The sequence below is a fragment of the Melanerpes formicivorus genome, unplaced genomic scaffold (genome assembly GCF_026170545.1).
Source record: "Melanerpes formicivorus ecotype bairdi unplaced genomic scaffold, bMelFor1.0.p_v2 SCAF_22, whole genome shotgun sequence".
Lineage (NCBI taxonomy): Eukaryota > Metazoa > Chordata > Aves > Piciformes > Picidae > Melanerpes > Melanerpes formicivorus.
The window spans coordinates 2242060-2265959 of NW_027142374.1; the positions used below are offsets into that span (position 1 = coordinate 2242060).

General features: G+C 47.7%; 1 protein-coding gene across 1 annotated transcript in view; it reads left to right on the forward strand.

The window, feature by feature from the left end:
- PCDH19 (protocadherin 19) overlaps positions 1–23900 on the forward strand; it is a 64456-nt gene that overhangs the window by 28555 nt on the left and 12001 nt on the right. The window contains exons 3-4 of the mRNA XM_068151837.1: positions 3747–3805; positions 6850–7019. Of these exons, the coding sequence (XP_068007938.1) occupies positions 3747–3805; positions 6850–7019 (229 nt within the window). The remainder of the gene's footprint in view (positions 1–3746; positions 3806–6849; positions 7020–23900) is intronic.

Here is a 23900-nt window from a genome sequence, read left to right on the forward strand (position 1 = left end):
TTTATGGAGAACACACTTTCATCGGCGCCAGCCAGCCTTACCTTTTCCCTCTTTTTTTTGTGCTTCCACTTTGTTCTTCGGGCCTCATTAAGGGAGGGAGCGGATCCTTTCCCAATTAAAATGTTGACATGCCGGAGATGTTCTCCTTCCCCGTCATTCTGCCTCTGTTTGGAAGTGATTGCACTTTGCAGGATGAACCAGAATTAAATCAAGAGAACTTCTATTGAATAACACAAGCTATAAAGCAGCCCTTCTCCATGAAAAATCTCATTTCTTTTTTATTTTCCTGGTTTGATCCCCTAGCCTGCATGGAGATAACCTTGACAGATGATACCATGGCTGAGGAGAGGTCTTGCAAGCTGCTGGGCTGCCTTGTGCACCAGTAGCACCATACTGGTGTGGGCAGGGCAGGCAGCTCTTGCTGAGGGGGCAAACCCCCAGCCCAGGGAAGCACATTTCCCATCCTTGTGGCCCTGTCACTCCTTTTTTTGTCCCAAAGCTGGAAGTAATTAGCATTAGTCAGCTGCTTTCACTGGCGTGGGGAATCATAAGCCTGGGAACGGATGCTGTGACTGACCCCGCGGGAACTCCCTTGCCTGTGTGTGGACTTGCAGGGTTGCATTACTGATGTGGTGCAGAGCATCCCAAGTAGGAGGGGACACATGGACCAGGGTGCTGCTCCAGAGCATCAAACGTATGGCATGGGGAATTTTTGTGTCAGTGGATGACTTCAGTTGGACTAGGATTTGGTCTTCTTTTTCAGTCATAAATCAGTTGGAAAGCTCCTGCTGATGTTGGTCAGAGGGGAATTTAGCATGAGGTCTGTATCTGGGCTCTGGCAGATCTGATGGCAGCACGTGCACTTTCCTCAGCCTGCAGTGGGATTTCAGTGAGCTGGTCAAGTGTTCCCTGCAGGATGGCCTTGTGTATCCCCTGAATCCTGAAGCCTGGGCCATGGGATATCAGTGCTCTGAGCATTTGAAAGCTCTGTGATATACCTGTGTATATCGACATTTGTGACATTTACTCTCTAAGTCCTCCCACCCACCTGCTCCTCTCCCAGTTTTTCCAGGACTGAGATGTGTGCACACAAAGATGAAGCTGATGGAGGTAGTGGTGGGTGCAGAGGGTCTCACACTGCTGCTGGACAAGGCAGCAGGGCTGGCAAGGGGGCGGAGGCAGCTGAGGCTCTGGGCTTGCTGGAGCCGTTCCCAAATCCATCAGCACTGGATAATGGAGGAGGCTCTCTGTTGAGCAGGGATTGCTCTGAAACTGTCTCGGATCCCTCCTGCCCTCCTTCTCTCTGCTATCTTCAGAGCTGGTTTGCAGGGCTAGAATCTCCTGTGGAGCTGCAGGGGCCGAGGCGGGGGGGGCACACTGTAGGGTGACATCCCTCCCTCTGCAATGGCAGTGCCAGGATTGATGGATAAACCCAGGATCAGTCATTTTCTTCAGTGTTTAAAGTCTTGGCCATTGTGTATCTTAAAACTACATGTGTCCGTTTGCTCCTGAGCTCTACCCATCAAAGCCACCCTGCAGGAGCGAGGCTGCAGGAGCTGCAGGGACCAGCAGTTTGTGCAGTAAATCTCCTGCGTGACTCTCCAGCAGTAATTACTGTGTGAAAGTAATAACCGAGCTGTGCTGAGTGCTAGGCCAACTCCCCCGGCTCGCAGCTCCTTGCATGTTTCTCTCTGGGAGGTTCCTGTTTGGTAAATTGGATATTGTGCTGTATTTCAGAAAAGGTCACACTTAACCAACGCTGCCTTTGCTTTATTATCTTGGCAGAGCAGTGTAACCTCTGCCAGGGAACGATTGGATTTCACATTCGGCTCTGCTGCAGCAGCCCCACTGCCTGCATCCTGCCGTTGTGATTATGTTAGCAGCAGACTCTGCTTTCCTTTATTTATTGAGACATTAAAGATGCATGCAGTTATTTTTACCATGTTCATAATTGCCATAAAAACAGGCCATAGTATCCCAGAGTGGCTCTTCGGGAGGGAGAGCAGTTGTGGGTCTGGGGTGAGGGGGAGTGGTGGCAGAGGGAAGGCAGGATGGGGCTGCTGGGGCAGGTGGCTGTCCACACTCCTGTTCTGGGAGGACATTGCTGTCAGCCCATGGAAGAAGAGCAGAGCAGAGTCTGCTCCTTCTGCTGCCCAGGATGCCTGGAGTGATAAGAAGCATCCTCCAGACCAGGAGTGATGTTAGTGGGAGCCCAGGTGGGATCCTTGCACATCTTGGGGGACTGTGGGTGAACTGGGGTACCTGACTCCTACAGAAACCTGCATCCTCATGGATGCCTGAAGCCTAGGAAGGATCCTGGCCAGTCCATGCAGATTCCATTATGTCCTATCACATAGCTTCCACTGTGGCTCACCATGTAGCTCCCACCACATCTATCCTACCATGCAACAGCCATGGTGGTCCATTTGCAGCTCCCACCATATCCCACCATGCAGCTCCCATGCATCCCACTGTATGACAACCGCTGCATCCCACCCTACAGCCATGTACCACCATGCATCTCCCACTACACAGCATCCAGTACATCTCAGTCCTGAGTGATAACACCTTGGTCTCTTGCTTAACTTCTGGGTGCTTGTATTGGTTCCTTGCCTGCTGCAAGCACCAGCAATCTGGGGCTATGTAGTCTAGGGCTAAAGGACAATGTTTCAAGTGCAGAGTGAGCCAGTGGGTTTTGATTGCAAATGACAAATCCATTAACTTTTCTCCCCTGCTTTCACTCCCCTTCAACTTTTAAGCATGTCACCCATTGTTTGCTTTTTTATTAATAACAGAGCCCACTGTCTCTGCAAATGAAATGATGTAAAACAAAGAAAAGTGCCTACATTAAATTCTCTGGCAGGGGATTACCTTGCTGGCATTTACATATCTATGCAATAAATATTTTAACATGTTAATTATACACTAATAAGAAAAATACCTTTTGAACTTTCTGTCAAATTGACACACAGAGAACCAAGTCCATCAGGGAATTAAAAGCAATTAGTTTTGTAACAGAGCATAGACACATTGTTTCCTCTCTGCAAATTGTTCTGTGGTCACCAGACAGCCTTTTTTTATTTTTTTTTTTTGGTGAAAGCTGGTGGAAAGACCAACAGGGACTGGAATTTTTCACACCCTGCCCTTCTCCACTTGCTGGAGTCTGTCCCATGCTGGGATACAGGCTGGGTGATGGGTAGATTGAGAGCAGTCCTGCAGAGAAGGGTGCTGGTTGATGAGGTGGTTGACATGAGAAAGCAAATGTGCGCTGGCAGCCCAAAAAGCCAACAGTGTCCTGGGCTGCATCAAAAGAAGCATGGCCAGCAGGTCAAGGCAGTGAATCTGCCCCTCCTCACTGCTCTTATGGGTACTCCACCTGGAGTACTGTGTCTAGCTCTGGAGTCCCCAACACAAGAAGGACATTGAACTGTTGGAGCAGGTTTAGAGGAGGGCCATGAAGATGATCAGGGGGCTGGAGCATCTCCCCTATGGGAACAGTCTGAGGGATTTGGGGCTGCTCAACGTGGAGAGGAGAAGGCTCCAGGGACACTTTAGAGCAGCCTTCCAGTACCAGAAGGGGGCTACAGGAGAGCTGTGAAGGGACTTTTTATAAGGGCATTCTATGCTTCTGTGAACCCTCCCATGGGGTTTGCTGTTGGCTTTCTCCAGGTTGTGCACTCCCTGCTGTTTCCAGGTATGGGGAAATCAGACTTGTAACCATCTCCCTTTTCTTTTCCTCCTTCCAGACTGAAAACTACTCCTTTGATTCCAACTACGTGAACAGCAGAGCTCATTTAATAAAGAGGTACGTAGGCTCTCCTGAAAGTGCTTGGGTTTGCCCAGCCAAGCCCTGATTATTTAATGTTCTTCCTGACTGTGTTACATACCACTTAGTTTTTTTTTAATATGCAGAATGTTTCAAGAGTAATGATTTGGTTTTAAAAACAGTATTTACTGCCTACCAAGTCCCATTGCCCTTGGTTCCCAATAAAGGCAAGTCTTGTTTTCTTCTCTTTGACTCCCTCGCACCAGGAAGTTGCAGAGAGTTAGGTGGAGTGCTGTTACCCTGACAACTTTCACATTCACAGAGTTTATCCTCTTTGAATGCATAGGAATAACATGATAGACTTGGGTGGTGAGATCTCCTTGCCATGTGAGCTGAGGGGAAAAAAGCAAATAATCTTGTTTGGGGGGGGCAGGTAATTGGTTGGGTACATGCTCAGTGGTTTAGATTGAATACCAAGGCAAAACAGCACTTTGTTAGCTTTTTTCTTCCATGGGTAGAAAGGAAATCATCAGTTCAATTGCAGTTACCCTTGGGGAAATGTAACCCTTTGGATACAACACTGTTATCCTCAGATCTTAGCACTGATGCAGTAAAGACTCAGGGAGGTTAACACAAGGATCACCTGGCTGAACCCCTCTGGATGTTGTTAACCCAGAGGTGAACATCCCCCTGTGGGGCAGATGGCCAGGCTTGTCTTGGCATTCCTGGCTGTTTGTGAGGCAGTGAAAGGCACAGACACAGATCAATCAATACTCATCAGGAGGCTGCCATGGAGGCCTGCAGGGCCATCTCCCCATGCAGGATGCAGTTGCAGGAGGTGGCCAGCAGCACCTGGCTCACCTTCCCTCTTCTCCCCAGGTACTGGCCAAGGTGTGTGGCCAGCAAGTCGGAGCTGTCTGCTCATGCCTGTGCCCAGTGGGTTTGTGCACAGGGTCTCCGCAAAAGCCATCGTGGTAGCAGGGGTGTAATGGAGAGCAGCAGCCGGCCCTGAACTGTTGAGATCTGATCCAAGCAGTAAAAAAATCCAATTATCTGCCTGGCTGAGATCCCATTTGTTTACATCTTAAAAATGTAAGGAGTAAGGGAGCTGCAAGCACATTGTTTAAGCAGCTCGGGTTCAGCTGGCGAAGGGCAGGTGTATTTGCCTACGTGGCTCATGATGTTTAACAATGCTAATGCCACTGCAAGAAAGATGGTTTGCCTGTGCCGTGCTGCTCCTCGCCAGAGAGTCTGCAGGCAGGCTGAAGAAAAAAAACAAAACCCAAATCTATTAATCTTTCCTGGTTCACACCTAAGATAAAGGCAAGCAGCACTCCTGCCTGCCGCAGCGGGGCTTACTCCCAGGCTGTATTGTTTGGGAAATGCTGCTGCTGCTGCCGATTCCCCGAGACCTGCCCATCCTTTAGAGAAGTGTCAGCCACAGAAACGTGTCGTGTGGCTGCTGCATTACAGTCTGGTTCACTGCAGGGAAGATAAATGTGTTGTAACATGGGTTGCCTGCGCATTATGAGCAGCAGCTCCGTGTAGGACAGCATTTCCCTGCGCTTTCCACCTTTGTCTTCTATCTTAAGTACAAGGGGTGCTGTGCAGACATCTAAGAGCAAAAAATGTTTTCTGTAACGTACTCTGGCATCATTTTCATCCTTTACCTTTATGAAGAGGTTGTAGCTCTTCTATCTTTGGCGAGTGGATCTCCTCAAATGCAGCACTTTAATTAATCTGTTTGTACTTTTCCTGTGTTGTCTGCCTGCCTCTGGCTCATCTACGCGCGCACAAATGAATTGTAGATTTGTGGCGCTTTCTTAACTTAAAATTCTTTTGACGTCGCCTGGAATCAAAGTCAGTGGCTTCAACAGGGACATCTTTATTTAAAAGGTAATGTTTGAAGGTTTACCAATTTATATGTATTTCAGAGCTCCCCCCTCACGTGCTTTTTGCAAAGCATCTGATGGTAGGTGGTCTGCTTGGTTTCCGTGGAGACGCAAAAGGGCTTTTCAAAGTAATGAAAATCTCCAGCTCTTTGGTGCTTTGAAGCCCAGGCCTCGTCTTCCACCAACATTTCACACCACATCAGTCAGAAAGTTTTGGGGGCATGGGTGCAGGTGGACTCCCCCCAGGGGGTGCATACTTCCCATGCTGGGCTAGCTATGGAAGGAAGCATGGAGTGGGTGGCCCTAGGGATACCTTGATGGCTGATAACCTGCAGCAGACACATCTCAAGATGTCTTTATGGCTCACTGAAGCTGGTGTCCCGGGACATCACCCCTTCCACGGCAGTGGGGAGCAGCAGAAGGGTACCCAGTGCAGCCAGAAATAAACTTTTCACTCCCTCCAGCCTAGCAGCAGGGTGCTGTGGAGTGGTGCTCAGTCCTTGGGGAAGTCTGGGAACAGCTCAGCCCTCAGGTCCCCCTAGCAGTGGCTACACTTTCAGGAGACATCAAGGAGTTCAACTGGTAGCAGATCTACTTAAAGCTGTGTGAACCTGAACCCAGAATCAACTAAGTTATTTTTAAACATAAGAATGGCATCATCATCATGATGAAAAGAAAGGAAGACTATTGTTGTCAAACCGAAGTGATTAAGATTTGTCCTGTAAGCTAAACAATTAGGGTCTAGATGCTGTGTAATTTCAGTATGAGATAACTTGAGGGAGCCTAGATATAAAACCAGATAATTTAATAGATATTTTTAAAATTTTCTTTCAAATCCTGCTTCACTCTTGGCTTCCATGATACCCACAGCAGCCTAACCCACAGCCTCTCACCATGCCATGGGCAGAGCAGCCTGCAAGGAGGTGCAGGCTGGGTGCTGTGTTTTGCAGTGCAGAGGTGCCAAGTCGGGGATGCTCCCTCCATGTCCCCTGCCCCAGCTCTCCATACTGTGGGAGCGGTCCCATCCCTGCCACTCCCTGTTGGGGATGGCAGTGGACCTCCTCGTTCCTGTGGAGTGTGAGGCTGAGTGGTGACAGCTGTGCCACCACTGCAGGTTTCACTGCAATGATACAGGGTGGTGGAGGCCACCTTTTCTATCCAGGTCAGTCATGGATGTGTCTCCCCCAGCAGCTCTACATTCAAGGACTTGGAGGGGAACAGTCTGAAGGACAGCGGCCATGAGGAGAGTGACCAAACGGACAGCGAGCATGATGTGCAGCGGGGCCTCTACTGTGACACGGCCGTCAACGACGTGCTGAACACCAGCGTCCCCTCCATGGGCTCCCAGGGCCCTGAGCAAGGTGAGCCACTGCCATGCACCCTGTGCACTATCCCCTAACCCGCACATGCCCCATCTGGTAGATCCAGCACTGCTGTGGTGGGTGCACAGTAAGGATGCTTAGTGCTTGCTGAGGATAACGCTGAACATCCTCAGAGCACTGGGGAGATAGAAATTAATCTTCACGCCACGCCTGTCAGGTAAGCAAGCAGCTGGGATTATCCTCTATTTCACAGGCAGAAAACCCAAAGCTCTGAGCAGCTGCCTGACAGTGAGTGAGCAGCAGAGTTAGGATTAGGGCTGGAATTACCGGTGCTGTGCTGTGGGCTGCTGTCTGCCGGTGCTGCTCTCCAGAGTGCAGGCTGTGCTGTTCCCTTCCCGCGCTCCGCTCACTGCCCGGCTCCGGAGCTTGCGCACAGGCGCCGTCCTGGCAACTTCTCCGGAAGGTCAGCAGAGCGTGTAGGCAATTAGTCAGGCATCCCACGAGGGATGAGCTCAGGCCAGTGGGCGAGGGTTTGTGTTTTCCCCCCAAACAGGCAGCGGGGTTTTAGCTCTTACACATCTTCACGCGCAGGGATGAAGCCCTGCTCTGAAACCAGACTGGTATTTGCTGGAGGAAAGAAGTCAGAGAAATTCAGCTGAGCCCAAGCCGTCATTTGTACTTGGGCATGAATGTTGCTTTTAATGTCTGACGGATGCAAACATCCTATGCAAACATCCTGTCTTTTTCAATTAAGAAGCCTGAATTGCAGCTTGGTGCTCGGGCGCAGGGGAGCCTCAGGGCGCTTGGCTATATCTTGAGATAAGCGGTAGCTGAGGCTCAACTGGAAGCCCCACTGCTAAAAGACTTAAGGATATGAAAACAAAATGCTGTGATTATGAACTGGTCTTCAGCTGTTTAATTCAATTCATGGCAAACATCATTAAAAGCCTTTGTTTTGCTGTCATAAAAGAGTCAAACGGGGGAGAGAGAGTTCTTGCCATCTGCGCCGCCGAATGCTTTGTGGTTTTTTTCCTTCTGGAGAGAAGCTGATCGCTGTATTAATTCTCGATAGAGTCTGTTAAATGGCCATAGTTAACCCTGTAAGACTCTGGGAGGAGGGGAACGGAGAGGTCACCTACCCATTCCACACTGCCAGCCACGCTAATTGGAGAGGGATGGCATCCGTAGCGATAATGTATTTCCAGACAACCCTACTGTGGCCAGAGATGAAAAAAATTAAACATTTATACAACTGTACGGTGGCAGTTTAATTCTCGGCGGACCGGCGCCGTGTCAGGGAACGCAGGCTGATAGCCATCATTTATTATTCTTCTATTACAAAGAAATGCTTTTTCATTTCGATCAGGAGAGGGTTTCCTGAGATGCGTTTGCAGTCAGGGATGACTGTAGGAGCAAAGACGTTCATAATTGATTCCTGTCCCGTTGAATGGGCTCGGCAACATCTGTTAATTTTTTGTCACATTTCTTCAGCAAAAAAAAACCCCAAACAAACCACCCAAACCCTAGTCTCAATGGACTGCAGATAGGGTTTTACAGAGATTACATTTCTGATAAGGCTGCGTGCCGGCTCTGTTGTGCACCAGATAACAATGCAAATAAGTTAAAGAGGATGAGTTGGAGGCAGAGCTTGTCGAAGGAGTCAGATGGAAATAAATGTGGTCCAATCCGCTCTAACATCCTCAGTGGATGTAAAATACTCCCCCCACAAAATCATGAATCATGGCAATCATACCAATAAGTGGTGTGAGCAATCTGGCAATATAAGCTTAGAGCTTGACATAGTGGTAGGCCATGCTTAACATAAGTGTAGAAGTAGCTAGCAGTTGAGCAAAACAGTGCTGTGCTGGCAGCATGTAACTAAAGCAAGGTACTGGTAGCTATAAACACAGAGAGCTGTCTTGGAATAACAGGATGCACATGTCGATCAACAACCTCACCTGATATTAGTAGTGTAACCAATCATGTATAACAGTACGATGTGTGGACACCTGTGGGGAACCAATGAACTTAGGCCAACTATGCTCTGTGTGTCTATATAAGCTGTAGAGGTTCCTTAATTAAACGAACAATACTAGATCATACTGGTCGTCCGTATTGATTCCGTACTCCGGCGTCAACAATGAATATTTCCCCAAAGGCAACCTGTGTGTTTGGCTTCCAGTCTCACGATGGCCAGAGGCTTGGTGCTCTTGGTTCTGGTTCATTCCTGCCGGTGCTACATTGCCCGTCCTGTTGGACCTGGAACAGTGCAGGCAGGGATGTTAGCAGTTACTCACAGAAGCTGCAAAAATAAGGTTATAGAGAATATTTTGTGAGCTGATTTGTTGAGCAGAGACTGCAGAAAATAATGAGGAAAATTTAAATGCTGAGATGATGGTGGTAGCAGCAGTTCCTGCATGATTGAAGTGATGGGTTTGGAAGGGTACTTTTATGCCATTGTGGGTCAGAGTGGCAAGGCAGGGATGGAACAAAACAACTTCAAGGCCAAGGATCTGCAGAATCTCAGGGATGACCAGTGCCCTGAGCACACAGTCCTTAGCTCAAGGGATGCCTTTACAGCACACGACCCCACACTTTGCCTTCTCTCATCATCCCTGCCTGAACAGCATCTCTCATAATCCCAGAGAGATGTGTTGGGAACAGTCATTGGGTTTGGTTCATCAATGTTAATGAACTCCTGCCTAGCAGCCCAGCAAGGTGCCCCCATGGCCAGGCTTCGCTGGGTTTGGACTAAAGCTTGTAACACCACAAATCCTTCACGAGTGGCCAACTCTCAGACTTCATTCAGGTGATTTGGGAGATTTTGTCTGCTTGGTAGGTAATCCTGTACCTGCTGAGGCAAGATGCTGGTTGACAGAAATCTTTGCAGCTTGAGTGTAGAGGACAATCCTTCCGTGGTGGTACTGGAGAGTTAGAGTGGACCTGTCTGGCCAGCCTTCTTCACCTACTGAGGTGCTGGATTTCTTGCAGAAAGAGTTAGGCGTTGGGTGAGCATGGATCAGTCCAAGCCGCTTTAGAACACTTAAAGCAGTGTGTGAGCCCAGCACATGGCCATGGCAGCCCCAGGGACCTACTGCAGATGCTCAGGTGGCTTCTGAGCCCTCTACCCATTCAGTGCCATTTTTGGGTGGGAGTGATACCAGCTGTCAGTCCTGCTGGCAGGAACCCTTTCTCTTTCTCTGGAAACGACCCAGATTTCCAGAAAAATGGCAAACCATAGTGTGGAGGGTGTTGAGCTTTAGTGGGCAGCAGTAGGTCATCAGAAATACTGTCTGGAGCTCAGCCACGCTGCCTATTTTGGGATTAGGACTTCTGCCCAGTCCCTCTTTACCTCAGGATCTTAATTATTGATTATAAATTCATCAGCTGAAAAGATGGTTCTAATATGTACCCAATTTGGAGTTCATTATCGCCCAGGATTGTTTTCCTTCCCTTGTTAATTGATACCAAATGGGATGCTGGGGAAGGCGGGCACCGGCACCACTCCACCTTTCACAGTTGCCATTTAATTGTTTGTTTATTTGTGGAGGTGTTAAGCTCTGCTAGAAGTTTATCTGTGCTCCTTGCCTAACAGCATTCTCTGCTCAACTTCCAAACAGATTGGTTTGAGAAAGAGACATTTTCAAGTGGCTGTTGGATCTCAGTAGCATTTTGGGTTGGCTGAAGAAGCCTGCTAAAGGACAGGGATAAAATCCTGGGGTTCCCCTTCATATCTTGCCCTATTTCACTGCAATATGGGGTGAATTTCCTCTGTGTCCTGGTGTAGCCTTGACTTAAAATCCAGCACTGGGGGAAACCTCGATTTCCAGCAGGGAGGTGAAGTGTGCAGTGCTGCTGGGCAGGAGATCCACCACTCTGAGTCTCCACAAGGACAGCAGTGGGTGATGCCGGCAGCTGCGGGAGCTTTGCCGTCAGGTTTGAAGCTCCTGATGCCTGTTCCTCCCAGGAAGGTGGGGAAATCTCAGCATGAAATGTTTTCCAACAGTGCAGAGCATGGCAGTGCTTTTCCTGGGAAATGGCAGCGCGGACCAGATGTTTCGCAGGGTAATTGAAAATTCCATTTTATCAGAAAGCATTTGCTGTCAAAAAGTTTTATCTTTACTTCAACAAAGAGGTTGATTAGATCCCTCAGGACCTGAATTAGCATCTTTGAGGCTAGATAGTCTGTTTTGTGATTCAGGTAGTTATTCCTGCCTTGGTTTTGCTCATACTGGAACTTTTCTTTTTTTTTTGACATCCCTTTGCCCTCTTGCAAACATACTGTTTGTGTAGGTTGGCTTGTTTTGCCTTTGGGGGATGCATTTGGGCACCTTAGAGCTGCTTTTTTCTATTACCTTTTTCTTTTACCTTGCCTTGAGACAGTACCATACTTGTGCTCTGTAAGTCGTAGAAGCTCATGCCAAGCACAGAAACCAGAAAGGAACTATTTCAAATATGTGCTTTTCATGTGAGAAGCAACAGATTTCAAACTTGTCTTAATTCCCAGTGCCAGCCAGTATTTTTACCATCAGTTTGTAGAAGGAAGATCGTTGGCCCAGTGAAGCAGCGATTCTTGCCGTTCAGGATAAAAATAGAGTCTGAAAGAAAACAGGAAAATAATCAACACACACAAATCATAAAAAAGCCTGTGTTAGAAATAGTCACCACAGCCATAAAAGAGTGAAAAAAAAAGAAGCTTTAAAATCAAAGTGAGGGGGGTTTTTAAGCAATGTCAGTAATGTGTCTCTGCAGAGAATTGCTTCTAAAAGCATCGCTTCCATTTTTCTGGTGCCAGATCAGCAGTAAAGGCTGGCGTGAAATGTCATCTGGAAAGACCTGATCCTGCATATATTTCCACATTTGACTAACTTTGCTCATATAGGTGGTTTAATTGTGTCTGAGTCTCATAAACTCCAGCAAGATGAAGGGTTCTTTGAATAGAAATGAGTGATACTCAAATGCTTACATTAAGTCTTCTTTATACTGTTGCGCAGTATAGAAACAGGCTTGAATGTAAAGGAGAGCCGGGCACTGAAACTTTTCCTGCTGGTTACATCCCAAATTATTCAGATACATCGTCATTTAGGGGGATCAGGTTTTATCTGGAATATTCCAATTGGTTCTTATGCTCATCTCCATAGTATCTGGGTGCATTTCAGTCCTGAATTGAGAACATGACTAATGGTATTAACTGGAGGCAAACACAGGTATTAGAAACTGTTGATTTTTTAAGCTGATTTCCAGCAGTCGTTCCACCTGCAATTCCCTTTTACACTGCAGAAAAGCCTTTCTGTACAGCTGTATGTACATGGAGACCTAAGTGACATATTCAACAAATCCAAATGCCGGGTGCTGCACTGCGGCCACAATAACCCCATGCAGAGCTACAGGCTGGGGTCAGAGTGCCTGGAGAGCTGCCAAACAGAAAGGGACCTGGGGGTGCTGATTGACAGCTGGCTGAACATGAGCCAGCAGTGTGCCCAGGTGGCCAAGAAGGCCAATGGCATCTTGGCATGCATCAAGAATAGTGTGGCCAGCAGGAACAGGGAAGTCATTGTGCCCCTGTATTCAGCACTGCTTAGGCCACACCTTGAGTCCTGTGTCTAGTTCTGGGTCCCTCAATTTAAGAAGGACATTGAGAAACTTGAACATGTCCAGAGAAGGGCAACAAAGCTGGGGAGAGGCCTCAAGCACAAGCCCTGTGAGGAGAGGCTGAGGGAGCTGGGGTTGCTTAGCCTGGAGAAGAGGAGGCTCAGGGGAGACCTTCTTGCTGTCTACAGCTACCTGAAGGGTGGTTGTATCCAGGAGGGGGTTGGTCTCTTCTCCCAGGCAATCAGCACCAGAACAAGAGGACAGAGTCTCAAGCTGTGCCAGGGGAAGTTTAGACTCGAGTTGAGGAGAATATTCTTCCCAGAGAGAGTTGTTAGCCATTGGAATGTGCTGCCTAGGGAGGTGGTGGAGTCACCATCCCTGGAGGGGTTCAAGAGGGGATTGGATGTGGCACTTGGTGCCATGGTTTAGTCATGAGGTCTGTGTTGATAGGTTGGACTTGATCTTTGAGGTCTCTTCCAACCTTGGTGGCTCTGTGATTCTGTGTGTGATTCTGTATTCCAGGGCTTCAAAGGCTGGAAATACTGCTGCATTTCTGTGGAAGTTTCTACAAATTAATCAAAATACCTACTTACTAGTATTCACATATGCAGCACAAAACATAAAGTCTAACATTCAGATGTGAGTGACAGCACATCCCTTAAGATGGATAAAGGCTGTAAGCTTTCTTTACAGGGCAATGTCAATTATTACAGCTCTCCTGATTTCTGTATTGTTGCATGGATCTCTCAGTAAAGCAGCCTCCATGAGCTCAGTGGTGCTCCTGCAGTGACCAGCCTGGAGGGAGCAGTCAGCTTCTCACAGTCCTTTGAAAGCCCAGAGAAGGATTTTCTGATGAGTGGGTAAGCTGGGCTTTTGAAAGAGGAGCTGATGGTCTTACGAGTCCTACACTTTTAAATGATTGTGTATTGAGGATCTAAGTCAGCTCATGGATGGCTGTGTGGTGGTTCCTGATGCTTTTGTCTCTCTCCACCCTCCCCAAGCACCTGCTCATGCAAATGTTGCCTGCCTGGGCTCACAGGGACACATAACATGTTTTTCTTACACAGTTTTTAATGATATTTTACAGTGACAGCTCTGAAACACTGGAGCAAGTTGCCCAGTCAGGTGCTATATGCCCCATCCCTGGCAATATTCAGGGTCAGGTTGGACAGGGCTTTGAGCAACCTAATCTAGTTAGAGATGTCCCTGTTCACTGCCAAGGGGTTTGCACTACATGACCTTTAAAGGTCCCTTCCCACCCATAGCATTCTATGGGTCTATGGTCTTTTATTAGAGCAGTGAACATAACTGGGGAAAAAAAACATCAAGCACTCAAACTAACAATTCTCCTTTCAGGATGACCCTTATTGTCACCAGGTATGCTGTTCTTTGCTCCACCATAAGTGGGTGGCCTGGACAGGCAGAGTCAGACAGGGAGTCAGCCTTAGCTCCCCTCACCACCATGCTGTATCACAGCAGAGCAGGGCAGCAGTCACTCAAGGAGGTTTAAGCCACACATGACACTCTGGCTGGCATGAACAGATCCCTCGTGTTGCTTCTTCCTCAAGGTTGTACCTCTGAAGTATTGAGCATGGCTTAGAGAAGTCCTTGCTGGAAACTGATGGTGGGGCAAGGGTGATACTGAAGTCATATCCATAGCAGCAGATGAATACCAATCCCTTTCTGCAACAGCAGAACTAAATAACAAACAGATGTGCAGCCTCCTTTGTTTGCATGAGAAGCATTATCAGATATCTCACGTTCCTGGCACTCTTCACTGTTCGGGTTCCTTCCATCAAAGCTAATTCTTGCAGTGTCTCCATCAGTGAAGTTATTACTCAGTCCAGGGTCACAGGAGTTATAACCTTTAGATCCTCAAGTCCTTTCCATCGAGGCACAGAAACACTCACCAGATGTGAACACATTTTGGCCACTTTGTGAAGAAAGTGAAAACTTGGATCCATATCCCACTGTGTAGGTTTGTAAGAGATGAATGATCAAACCAGAAAGTTGGAGGGTTTCTAGTGCTTTACTGTACTTTTTAATGAGATTTTGTCAAATTTAGTTATTGCTTACCCGTATTTTTTGCTGGGTGACTGGAGAGCAATTTATAGGAGACAGGGAGAAGTGATATTTCTGATTAGAGAGTTTCAGCTTCAATTTGTGCTTGGTTTTGTTAACTGCTCCTCAACTCCAGCCCAAGCAGAAGGTTCTCAGAGAAGATCTTTGTCAGGGTTCAGCTGAAGGACGGGGTGATGTTAACCCTGGCTCTCTCAAAGCATCCATTTCCAAAGCCACTACATAATACTGGGATTTTCAAGTATTTGTAAGATAAATAAACAGTTCAGTCGAGCTTGCAGCTTCCTTTTCACTTTTAAACAAGCCCAAAAAAGGCTCATGTGGACTATTTTTCCCCCCCTTTTGCCAGTATCCTCCAAGGAAACTATTAACACTTTGTGTCTCACAGCAGTTAAGACTAGCAAAATGGTCAAGGTAATGGCCATCATATTTAACAGTAGGGAAGGTATACGAATAAAACCAAACCTTCTGCTAACACAGCAAGGCAGCACTTCCCCATCTCCTCCTGTAATCAATCTACATCGTTAATGACTCTGAAAACAGACTGAACTGCTGGGGCTGGCACTGGGAAACTTGCATTACAAACTAACCATCTCTTATTAACCTTTTGGTGTTTCCTTCACAACACTAATTAGAGCCAAATAAAACTACTGTTTGTGAAACTCTTCAAGTTAAAATACAATTTTCACAGGAAATATGGTAAACTCCAAAGCTCCTGTTTGCTTGGCCTTTCTTTTTAATGATGATGGAGGATGGCTGTTACTTGTTTAACAGAGGCTTACATGATTAATGCTGCAATGTTACTGTAATTAAAACAGCAAAAAAGGATGTGATTGGAGCCCGTGTAATTTACAGACATCTCGGCATTCTGGTGGCAGAGCAGCTCTAAGTGTTGCAAAGAGGAATCATAAAAATTTATTCTAATTAAAATTGCCAGATTGACTAAACAACAGGTGACTTATGTAACTTGCATGACTTGCTCTCGGGGTGAGAAATCATCTGAAATCAGTGAATTATACAAAGCTGTCTATTATTCTACTAAATGGGAAAGTGTGTGCTTGCCATGGCAACCCGCATCAGTTTTTCGCAGCCACTGGAAAATACAGGGCCCTTTATTAAAGGAATAATCACCACAAACAGCACGCTGACCCTCGGCTCTGCGGGCACGGGCTGCGTGGCACAGCCAGCTTCGGAGCAGCTTTTTGGGCACAAGCTGTGGCCACCAGGTTAACCCCGTCCCGCTCTATGGGAATGCACAGCCAGCAGCTCAGGGGTGAGCGGGGCACGGTACTGGACACGCATCTCTGGGGCAGCTGGGACAGGTTGGGTGCCTGTGGTTTTTTCTCCCCCCAAAAGAAGTGCAATTAAATTTATAAGGGCAGTAAAGATCTATTATTTGGGCCTCTCTTTATTAGGCTTGCAGAGGGCTGTAGGGCATGGGACTGCATCTTGCCTGGGTGCAGGGGAGGGGGCCCACCTGTCTCTGAAATATAGGTGTCTAAACTGCTCCAGTTCCAGCAGGTAACTGCTGAAGGGAGACATACCACTGGGTTTGTATGTGGGTTGTTTTACTAAATGATCTATGTAATAATATATAAGTCAAAACTCTGTAATAGTTGGCACCTAACAGCAAAGAGAACGTACAGCTTTTATCTGTCTTAAGGGAAGTGCTGCCACTCAAAACTCAGGAGTGCAATGTTTTATTTCTCATACAGCATATATGAATGTAAGAAAGTACATCTTTTTAAATGGGTCACAGAATTATGAAGAAGTTTGGCAGCCTTTCCTCACATGCAGGTATGTGGTGGAGCAGGCTAGTCTAGGAAGCAGGAGCCCAGGCTGTGCCAGGCTCTGGCTGGGTTGGTGTTGCCTTTGCTCAGTGATTTCTCTTTCCATCCTGCATTTAACCTCTGTGTCTGTTTGGAAAATAAGTTATTCCTAGCAAGTATATTATAGATATATGCTAGCCACAATGTGTATAATCACAGTAAGCATAATGTGACCCTGTTTTTTGCTGAGTATCTGTAATAGTAATGATCAGCTTCCCCACTCTCAGCATTAGCTCTCCTGGTGTTTTTATTTTTCAGCATAAACCCTTTTCTGTTCCATTTTTCTTATCATATTTTTCACCCTGTTGCAAGTGTGGAGAACAACTTGCTTTGTAAGGAGCTTCATTAGCTACTCACATGTTGTGTTTCATTAGCAATATGCCCAGCTGGCTGCGGGTGACAGCACAGGGTGAAGGGTGACTGGCGGTCACCACTGTGTCACTTCACCTTCGGGCAGTGGCAGTCATATTCAGAGCAGTCAAATTGAGATGGGCTGGGCTCAAGGCCTGGGTGTAGTAGACAGGAAAACATCTGGATACCGGGAATGACTGTCTGTGGTGAAAGCAGAGCTTCATCCTGAAGAAATCCTGGGTGAGCATCAGTCCCTGTAAGAAAAAGAAAAAAACTGAACCACACACACACAAAAAACCGTCTCTGAATGGAAGCAATAGGAAATGAAAATTGCTGAGATATACTGTCATGTGGGTAGTGGTGCTACCAACCTTGTGCTGCAGTAATTACCTCTATGCATGCAATTTGTGCTCGGCTCCGACTGATTTCCCACATCATCCGGTGCCCAGGCTGTATTCAATCAGTCCCAGCTGGAGAAAACTATCTTGGTTCATTTGGTGAGATTTCACCACAGATGCTACCTTGTGTCTTACGGAAGCACTTGAGAGCTGAATGCCACACAGCCTCCCTGGCACATGGCTGGAGGTGTGGGGACAGTGGTGGGGGGGTTCCCTGTGGAGAGGGGGGGTCTGGCTGCAAGGCAGGGAGGTGCTACATCCTGTGGGATGCTGAGCACCTGTGGCTGAAGGGGGTTAAAGTGAAGAACTTGTGGCCTTTTCTAGGGAGAAGACTTTGCTCTGCTGGGGATCTGCTGGAGAAGATGGATTTGGTGGTTGTTCTTGCATTGGTTTGTGTGGGAAATGAGAGCAAAGAGTGTTGGTTGGGAATTGTATGAGAATCCCAGGGAAGGTGGGTGTCCCATCACTTGCAAAACAAAATAGGCCATGAACTCGAATCCTTCTGACTGCTTTGGAAGTATTTAGTTCATTAAAGGGATGAGGCAGGAGAGTGACTGGTGCAAGAGCAGCAGACAGTGCTGCCTCATCTGCTGGGACAACTTCTCCAGTCAGCTGGTTTCACAGGCGAAGTGAACTGCTCCTGAGACAGGTGAGGAGCCTCCAGATTTGCCCTGCAAGAACTTTCTCAGTTCAACCAGCTGCTTCAGGACTTGATACAGCTCAGTGAGCAGCTACAAAGGGGTGTCTCCAGCTCAGGAGAAGGAATCTGGCTAGAAACCTGGAGCCAAAAGCACATGTAGTAAGAAATCAGGAAAAGCCAGGGGCCAGAAGCATTTTTTGGGAGCAGTAGGTGCCTTAGTGAAGGGTATAAATACCTCTGAGGGGGTGGTTCTAGCACAGCCAGGCGGGGCTTCGGGTGGGCACTATGTATATCCTGGACTTTGTTTCTTGGTTTTCACTCTGTATTTAGCAGCTGAGTTATCTATGCTGCTGACATTGCTGCTTACCAGCATGATTCAATGAGAGCCCAGTCTCCCTGTGTCTCCTGCAGCAGGCTCCTGAGGAGCTATCTCTGGGAGCATGGGGCTGCTGTCTGCCTCACAGTGCTTGGGGGTTGACTTCCTTGTCCTGCATCTGTTCTGACAGGCGGCGCTTCTGCAGCCGCTCTCTGGTGAGTTTTGGTCCCTCAGATGCATTGATTTACAGACCTTTCCTCTGCAACACAGCTTTTCTCGATGACAGTCCATGAAGCACATGATAACTCAGCAGCCTAAATTATTCAGGCAAATTGAATGTGTTCGGCTTGTTCCAAACTTTTTTTTTGGTTTCCTTTCAGTGCTGTCAGGAGAGCAGGTAGCCCTGATGCTTGTATCCACCTCATTCCAGTGCCAGGGAAGCACAAACAGCTCAAGCATAACCCATGTTTTACTTTGTTCATCACCTATTTCTACCTTCAGCTGTGTTTTATTTCTGGGCACGTTTTTGCCTCATAACAGTCTTTGCCACGCATCTGGGTTCACTCCCTTCTGGTGTGCTGCTGGGAAGTCACTTTGTCTTGCAGTGGAAACTCCCTTGTGAAATCCAATGAAATGTCTCTGTCTGCTCCACCTTTTAGCCACGTGTCCCTTTGTGGAAATAGGTTCAGTTGTGCAAATATTTTTGACCCATTAGTCATCACTGTGGGATCCAGAACCTCACATTAATGAAGATGAGCAATTAAGATGAACAATCTCACCTGCAATTCTCTTGTTGCCTGTTTTCTGCTTTGTCAGTCTTACTCCTTTGTTATTTGGTAGGTATGTCCAGTTAAATCACTGTAAAATCCAGGCAAACCTTTCACTGGGCAGATGTGCCTTGCAGAGACCACCAAGCCTTGGCACCTGAGGTGGAGAGGAGATGCTTTGTCAGTGCAGAAATAGCCCTTTGCTTTCTGGAAGCTGATCTGCATCAGGAACTTCTGGGTATAGCTGAAGGCAATGACTTTCACTCTCCAAAAATGTCTGGAGATTTAGGACCTGACTCAATGCCTGTTGAGTCCAGCAGGACTCTTTCAGATGAGACCACCGGGCCTGAAATTGGACCCAAGACAAATGGCATCCTCAGGGGGTGTTCTTTGCTTGAGACATCGGTCATCTCAGCCCGTGTTCAGAGGTGAACCCAGTGAAGATATCTGCTACTGAGCGCCTCTAATTCAGCAAACAAGGCAGAGCTGCTGCTGGGGGATGGAGGTTTGCCTCGGAAAATTCTAGCTGCAAATGAGACGCGTGATTTTAGGAATTAGAATAATTACCCCCTGGAACAGGTTCCCAAGGGATGTGATATATTCTGTATCACTTAGAGTCTTTAAATCACATTTGCATGTTTCTCCTAAAAGCGTGCCTAGTCACTCAAAGTGAAGGGCTGTGCTGGAGAAGCGCAGCGTGACAGAGCCGAGCAGCCCCTGCTTTGCAAAGGAACAGAGCAGGGAGTCACCGTGGTCCTGTGTGGATTAAGCTCTGCAGATCCCTGGCGGAGTGGGTTTCAACATGACTTTGACAAGAAATACTCACAGCTGTCCCCTTGGCCAGTGCTGGCTGCTGTGCAGGAATGTGCAGAACTGAGCAAGTAACCACACTGGGGATGAATCAGGAGTGAACTCCCCAGCCAAAATCCGCCTTCCCTCTCCAAACACATGTGGTCCTCTCCTGTTTGAATCAGGCATCCCCAGGGGCTGAGCAATCCTGGCTGTATCAGTGTTTCCAAGACATTCCCTCCTACCACTCCCTAAGTGATGAGGGTGTTTTTGAAGACCTCATAATTTCCTGGCCTTTCCCTTTTATCTCTCCAAACAGCAAGCAAACGAGCAGCCCTTTAGTTTGTAGTTACTGTTTCTGCACCCAGTGAGCTATCAGAGGCTGTTGACAGCGACTTTTCTCTTTTCCATGATTCTGCCTGCAGGATTTGGGGAGATAATTCATTTGGTCCTGGTGCTTTGTCAACTTGCAGCAGTTGTAATTGCCTAATGATCAGTGCTGATGCTGTTAAGCCTGTTAAAACTTTGTCCTGCTGAACAGCCAGACTGCAGCTGTCTCATCATGTCCTGCCTGCTGTGTTGGCTGGGGCCACCTCTGATGCTCCCTTCTCAGCTCTAGCTTTGCTTGTTGCTTCCCACCCCACCTCAGCTGCTGCCAGCTCACTGAGGGTGATGGATCAGCAGGGTGCTACCCATGCTTGGGAACTACATCCATGGGTACCAACAACTGAAGAGTGACCCCACAGAGAGCCAGATGCTTTCCAAGGTGAATCTTCTGTTGCCTATCCCAATGCCTGTTGTGTGCCCCAAGGAACCTTGTGCTGAGGGTGAATGTGGCTCATGACCCCAAGCCCTGGCAGGGTGGATGAGAGGAGCTCTGTGGGAGAGACTGTCATTGGTAGGTCATTGCTATTTAGCCACCTTCACACCATTTTTGCTCTTCAGTTTCTTGTGTGCCTTTTGCATCTTTCGTTATCATTGGTTTAGAGCTCTAACTGGCTACATTTCATGCCATCACCTTCTTTGCTATGCATCTGAGGTACCTAACTGGCTGGTGCTGTCTCTCGAAGCCCCCGATGCTCATCCTCGCCTCTTCCGAGGCTGTTCCTTACTTAATGGCCCACACTGAACATTAGTGCATTACCATCCCTTTTCCAAGAACTGTCTCCATCCACTCTTCTCTCGTCCCCCAGTGCCTCATCCAATTTAATTAATTATACTTAGTATATTACGCATCCTGTCAAAGTTTTTCCTTTCCGAGGTTTAATGGTTTTTTAATTCTAATGCGTGCTGCATGTGGAAGTGTTTTAGAGAGGAGGCGAGCATGCAGTGGCAAAGAGGCAGCATTACATCTGCAGACAGTGAGGGTGGATCCCTACAGAGAGGCTCCAGCAGAATTGCTGCAGCACTATGCTGCCTGCCTTCCCCTTGAGTGCTTGGGGGGAAAGTCAGGCTGATTGGCACTGCAGAGGGGCACATTTGAGTTAAACTTACCCACTCGTAGTGCATCTCACACTCCTGCCTCAGAAGCGGGCATTCCGGTTGATGACTCAGCCCTGGCACTGGCTGCGTCTTCGGGGCTGCCGCAGCCCTGTGGTGAACTCCAGTGTAATGAACCCAACTCCTCTCCTCGCACTAACTGTGTCTGAGAGGACCAAATTACATGAGTCATTTCAGCCTTGCTTCATCCCCGTGAAGAAAGGCCGTGTTAAGGATGTGGTGGGGACTGGACTAATCAGGTAACGCCGGCTGGGGCTGGTACCTATCGCTCTTTATTTCCCAGTGACAGTTAAAAGGTTTGGTCAGAAAAATGGTTCAGGAGGAATGACTTTGTGGGGTCTTATACTTACTAGCTTTGGCTATTTCCAGATAAAACCTCTCAGACTAAGAGGGTTGTGGCTTGGTGGGTTTTTTTCCTTGCCTGTCAGTGTTGCAAAGTGCTTAGGTTTTGAAAATCCAGCTGGGCTCTGTCTGTCTGTCGCACCATCACCAGGAGTAATGATGCCGTGGTGCAATTCAGCTGACAGCCCCATGAACTGGGGCTGGGAGCCAACACAATCCAGCCTGACCTCAGGGCAGCGCTGCAGAAATATGCTTTGGAGAATTCGGAAATCATCGGTGGCTGTACAGGCAGAGCTTGGGCCAGAAATCTGCCATGCTCCAGCAGCACCAGAGCACCAGCCTTGGGAGCAAGAGCCTCCTGCCCCTGCATTGGAGACTCAGGATGGGAATGCATGGCAGGACCCCAAGGTGGCATGCAGGCACCCCACGCTGGACTCAACACTGGAGCCCAAGTGCCCATGGGTTGACAACAGCTTGGCAGGAGCCACAGAACTGTGGAGCTGACTGCTTTCCTTGCAGTACTTACACAGGTCATCACAACCTCATTGCTCTGCCATTACCCTGGGTCTCTTATATTTCCAACCCCACACAAACTCAAAGGCTCTTTCTCCGTCTCATCCCCGTGGCTGTGGGACGAATGGGATAGAATAGGATGGGACCCCACCTGCATTGCTGGAAATGGATCTTGTCCATGACTTGCAGGTAATGCAATGGCTGTAGGCTTTTAAGGAGGCTTTAGATTTGACTTTTGACCTTACAGTAATTTTTTTTTTTGCATTTATTTATACACTGTGATCACTCTTTTAATTAGTGACTGTAACCTTACTTGCCAGAACAATGGGCCAGATTCCCAGGCTTTGGCAATGCTGCAATCTCTTCTGGTGGCCATGGGACCAGTCTGACTTGTGGCTGACTTTCTCTTGGCATGACTGTTACCCCTCTTTGATGTGGAGCTGGTGCCTCATTTGAGCAGTGTGTGTAGATTGGGAACCAGAGCAGAGAGGATCAGAAGTGTCCTCCGTGGGTCATGGTGCTGCATCAGACCATGAGACCGTGGGTGATGTTAGATGCTGGGCAATGTAGAGCAGCTTTTGCAGACTTGTCCCCATGGCCATCCCAGTTCCCTGTGGGATTGTATGATGCACCCACTACCCTAGACCAGCATCAAATCATAGGACATCTCTGCTTCAGAGGAGAGATCCTTCAGCATGGAAAAGTCTTGTATTCATCCAAAAAAGAGTTAAAGTGGAACACCAGGGTGGGGACAATGCTGAGCTGCAGGGTGGAGGAGTGAGAGCTCAATGTCTTGATGAGGCATGGTCAGCAACCGCTGCTTTTAGTTTAAAATGAGAAAAAAGAAAGGATAAATTCCCTAGCTATCTCCTGACAGTGGGGAACGCCCCATTGTGCTGGGAAGCCTTCCAGCTCCCTCTGCTCTTCAGAGCTGTGCACTTTTAGAAAGTACAAAGAGCTTCTCATAATGTTTTGCCTTGTGGGTATGTCTATGATTAATTCCGTGCAAGCATTACTGGTGCAATAACAATACTGGAGGTCCTAAAACTGAGAAAGGAAACACATTTGGCTTGTACTTCATACACAATCACTTACACTTAAGCTATTGATAGTTGATTGGGATCTGTAGACTGCTGGGCCGGTGCCACTGGGTTTCTGAGCGCGTTCAATGGCTGGAACAGACAGCAAGGCTGTAGGTTTTGGCAAGCTGTAGGTCTCATTAGTCAGGCTGACTGTATCTGACACGAGAGATTCCCATCCACCAAGATGAAGCTCACTTCCCTAGGCTTTGGCTGACGTCCCAACAATATTTACATGAAGGACAACAGAGGATCAGTGTTAGATTAAGGCTGTGAGTTTCCAGTAGGCAGACAGTTAAATATTCCATTGAAATACTCTTTTGATTATTTAGATAATAACAAAGTTTATGTATGTCCTTGAGAAATCTGGGGAAAGGCAGTTGTTTTATGCTAAGCATGCAAAGATGTGTTTAATCTTGATAATAGGAGTAAATTATGTATCAGCATTTATAACCTCAGCTCCTTCATTTCTTACTTACTGTGCAGAAGCACCAGAAACTTCATGGGGATGGGAGAGCTGTGCTGGGTGGGTGCACAAGAGGAGGGGCAGTTGGGGATCTCATGCAGGGTCCCACCCTGGCCCTCCACATCCCAGTGGGGAAAGGAGGAGGAGAATGGATTATTCTGCTTGTCTTGGCCAAGGGAGGTGCAGGTTGTGGTAAGATGTTCCCTGGGAGCACCCCAAGGGATGTGCACCACTACGGCTGAAGTGAGGGCAGGGATGC